General features: G+C 37.0%; 1 protein-coding gene across 1 annotated transcript; it reads left to right on the top strand.

The window, feature by feature from the left end:
* Positions 1-3176: 3176 nt before the first annotated feature.
* Positions 3177-4320, top strand: LOC144260590 (C-C chemokine receptor type 8-like). Its single transcript, XM_077809268.1, has one exon. It carries the CDS (start codon positions 3177-3179, stop codon positions 4242-4244), a length of 1068 nt encoding a protein of 355 aa, XP_077665394.1. The 3' UTR covers positions 4245-4320.
* The last annotated feature ends 294 nt before the right edge of the window (positions 4321-4614 follow it).

Raw genomic sequence — 4614 nt, forward strand, 5'->3', positions numbered from 1 at the left:
TTGTATGAGGGCATGTGACCGGAGTCCCAGGGGGAGCCAGCTGAGGTCACTTAATTAGGGTGAACTGCAAAGAATGGGGCAGACAATCCCCAAAGCTGGTGGATATTCTAATATTTAGATTTACCAAGTCAGCACTAAACAGCTTCTATAATACCTCACTGGCTACCCAGCAGCCAACAACACAGTTCCCTTAAAGCAACCCAGCCTCAGGCCTTCACCTAGTTACCCAAGTCAAACATGATGAAGATTAATGAAAATCTTATTTCTAGGCTGTCAAGCGATTTAAAAAAATTAATCACGATTAATCACGTTGTTAAACCATAATGGAATACAATTTATCTAAATATTTTGGATGATTTCTACATTTTCAAATAAACTGATTTCAATTACAACACAGAATGCAAAGTGTACAGTGCTCACTTTATAATTATTTTTATTACAAATATTTGCACTGTAAAAAACAAATGAAATAGTATTTTTCAATTCACCTCATACAAGTACTGTAGTGCAATCTCTTTATCATGAAAGTTGAACTTACAAATGTAGAATTATGTACAAAAAATAACTGCATTGAAAAATAAAACAATGTAAAACTTTAGAGCCTACAAGTCCACTCAGTCCTACTTCAGCTAATCACTCAGCCAAACAAACTTGGTTACAATTTGAAGGAGATAATCATGCCCACTTCTTGTTTACCGTGTCACCTGAAAGTGAGAACAGGAGTTTGCATGGCACTGTTATAGCTGACGTCGCAAGATATTTACGTACCAGATGTGCTAAAGGTTCATTTGTCCCCTCAACCACCATTCCACAGGACATGCGTCAATGCTGATGATGGGTTCTGCTTGATAATGATCCTGCTCAATAACAATCCAAAGCAGAGCGGATGGACGTATGTTCATTTTTATCATCTGAGTCAGATGCCACCAGCAGAAGGTTGATTTTCTTTTTTGGTGGTCAGGTTATGTAGTTTCCACATCAGAGTGTTGTTCTTTTCAGAGTTCTGAAAGCATGCTCTATGCCTTGTCCCCCTCAGATTTTAAAAGGCACTTCTGATTCTTAAACCTTGGGTCGAGTGCTCTAGCTATTTTTAGAAATCTCACATTGGTATCTTCTTTGTCTTTTGTCAAATCTGTTGTGAAAGCGTTCTTAAAATGAACAACATGTGCTGGGTCATCATCCGAGACTGCTATAACATATATAACAAAAATATGGCAGAATGCAGGTAAACCAGAGCCGAAGACACACAATTCTCTCCCAAGGAGTTCAGTCACAAATTTAATTAAGGTATTATTTTTTAATGAGCATCATCAGCATGGAAACATATCCTCTGGAATGGTGGCTGAAGCAAGAAGGGACATATGAATGTTTAGCATATCTGGCACACAAATACCTTGCAACACCGGCAACAAAAATGCCATGTGAATGCCTGTTCTCACTTTCAGGTGACATTGTAAATAAGAAGCAGACAGCAGCATCTCCTGTAAATGTAAACAAACTTGTTTGTCTTAGCAATTGGCTGAACAAGAAGTAGGACTGAGTGCACTTCTAGGCTCTAAAGTTTTACATGATTTTGTTTTTGAAAGTAGTTATGTAACAAAAAAATCTACATTTGTTTTTCTTAGTGATTGGCTGAACAAGAAGTAGGACTGAGTGGACTTGTAGGATCTAATGTTTTAATTGTTTTGTTTTTCAATGCAGTTATTTTTTGTACATAATTCTTACAGTTGTAAGTTGCACTTTCATTATAAAGAAGATTGCACTACAGTACTTGTATGAGGTGAATTGAAAAATACTATTTCTTTTGTTTAATTTTTACAGTTCAAATATTTGTAATAAAAAGAATAATATAAAGTGAGCACTGTACACTTTGTATTCTGTGTTGTAATAGAAATCTATATATTTGAAAATGTAGAAAAATATCCAAAAATATTTAATACATTTCAATTGGTGTTCTATTGTTTAACAGTGCGATTAATCACGATTAATTTCTTTTAGCTAATCGCATGAGTTAACTGCGATTAATTGACAGCCCTACTTATTTCATCATGTAAAAAAGTTTTACCAACCCTATAGGATTGGATACATTACCTCCAGGTTAATGAATATTCCAGATATTACCCAAATACACACTTACAGCCAATCCTAATTAACTAAACTAAAAATTATTTAAAAAGAAAAGAGAGAGAGAGAGTATAGTTAAAAGATCAATATACATACAGACATGAGTTCAATACTTGAGGTTCAGATTCATAGCAGAGATGGTAAGCTTTATAGCTGCAAAAAGTTCTTTTAGATTTTAGTCCATAAGTTATAGTCCAATGTCCAATATTATATTCAGGGCGGAATAGTCAGCACTGGAATCTCAATCTTGTGGCTTAAGCTTTCCCTGCGTTCAAGCATCAAGCAGCTCTGAGATGACATGATCAGGACTCAAGGGTCTTTTTATACAGTGTCCTAGCATCCACTTGACCATACAGTCCTGGGCAAACAATAGGCTTTTGATGTAACCTTCTGCTTCCTAAACACCACCAGTAATTAGTTACACAAATTAACATAGGGGAATTTATTCATTTAGACAGTCTATCACAAACTTCAGAGACATATAGACAATGACATTACTTCACCCAAGATTCATCTAAATGTTCATATTCCCTTTTGATCTCTGAATCCATAGCTATAGTGACAGACAGGAACTGTCCGTTTACATGGCTAACATTTATGAGTACACATATACAATTAGTATCACCCCTAACTTTAACAAGATAGGCTAGAACTTTGCAATGCAAACCTATCTAGCATCGAATGGCCTTAATTATCATTTCTAACATGTCTCTACAGGCTAATGCTGGGTTAATTAGCCTGCAGGATGCTTAACCCTTTCCAGCCATGTGTTACACTGTTTATAAGATTTGTTGCAAGTATATAACCATGGTAGAAATAATGATTTGCATGATTATATTTCAATTAGATAACATCACAGGGCAAAAAGTGTTCTTTTACCTGAACAGGTTAGCCTGCCCTCAGAATCAAATTCTACCCCTTTACAGCCTGTGCAACCCTGTTGACTTCAGTGGGGTTGTGTGGGGTATCAGGGCAGAATTGTGCCTAGATACTAACTAAAAAATAGGATTATTGGATCGTATTAAATTCTGTGTTCTTAAATAGGTCACCTCATGATGAATTATTCAACTGAGTCAAATCTTCTCTCCACTTTTTATGATGATTATTATCCTGAGTTGGGCTCCGTCTGCAGCACACAGAATATCAAGATCTTTGGATCATTATTTTTTCCATTTCTTTACTGTGTGGTGTTCGTGTTCGGTCTGGTGGGAAACAGCTTGGTCATTTGCGTTCTGATAGTTTGCAAGAAACTGACCAACATGACTGATGTGTATTTGCTGAACCTCGCCATCTCTGACCTGCTTTTTGTTTTATCCCTCCCCTTCCTGGCTCATTATGCTTCAGACCAATGGACTTTTGGAAATGCAATGTGTAAAACAATATGTGGAGTTTACTACATTGGCTTCTACAGCAGCATATTCTTCATAACCCTCATGAGCATAGACAGGTACTTAGCTATCGTCCATGCTGTGTATGCTCGGAAAGTTCGAACAACCATGCTCAGCATTGTTATAAGTCTTGCCGTTTGGTCAGTGGCCATTTTAGCTTCAATACCAAATATTTTCTTTATCCAAGAACTGAATGAAGATGGCATTATGAAGTGTGCTCCTTATTACCAGGATAATAGGGCTGCTTGGAAACTTGTAACCAATTCTAAAGTCAATGTTTTGGGTCTCTTGATCCCACTTGGCATTCTCATTTTCTGCTACTCCCACATCTTGAAAAATCTGCAGAGATGCATGAACCGAAACAAGTATAAAGCAATGAAGCTGGTGTTCGTTGTTGTGGTTGTGTTTTTCCTCTTCTGGGCACCCTTCAACATTGCACTTTTTCTAGACTCTTTGCGAAGCCTGCACATCATAGATGACTGCGAGACAAGCAAAAGCCTAGACCTGGCCCTGCAGGTGACTGAAACCATCTCCTTCATCCACTGTTGCCTGAACCCAGTGATCTATGCTTTTGTGGGTGAAAAGTTCAAGAAATACCTTCAGGAAATACTCAGAAAGCATGCAAGATTCTTATTGATTTGCAAAGACCGCAATGTCTTTCAGAGTCACTATAGTACCTCTTTCATGCGCACCCAGTCCTCACATTCTTCTGTGATTGACCCTGTCATGTAAAATAGAATGGGGCAAATAGAACCATTCAAGCATGCATTTGGTGTGTTATAAGTATCAGTGACTTTGAAAGCAAATACTCCAGGCAGCTCAGTAAATACATTACTTCACATTGTAGTTGGGAGGACTTAGCTTTCAATTAAAGCTCTCTATTACCCTAGTAATGACTGTGGTATAAAAGCTCAGATAATGTTATAATTTTAGTGTCCTTAAATATATCAATTTTAGCTTCATATATATAATATGCTACCTTACAAGGAGAACCAGGCTGTTATCAATATTATTATTTTTAATCCTAACCCTCACTCAAGTGCTCAGGGACCTATGGACATGTATAAGACATGTAACTATCAACCTAATTTCTGAGCTTGGT

Source organism: Eretmochelys imbricata, chromosome 2 (assembly GCF_965152235.1).
Source record: "Eretmochelys imbricata isolate rEreImb1 chromosome 2, rEreImb1.hap1, whole genome shotgun sequence".
Taxonomy (NCBI): domain Eukaryota; kingdom Metazoa; phylum Chordata; order Testudines; family Cheloniidae; genus Eretmochelys; species Eretmochelys imbricata.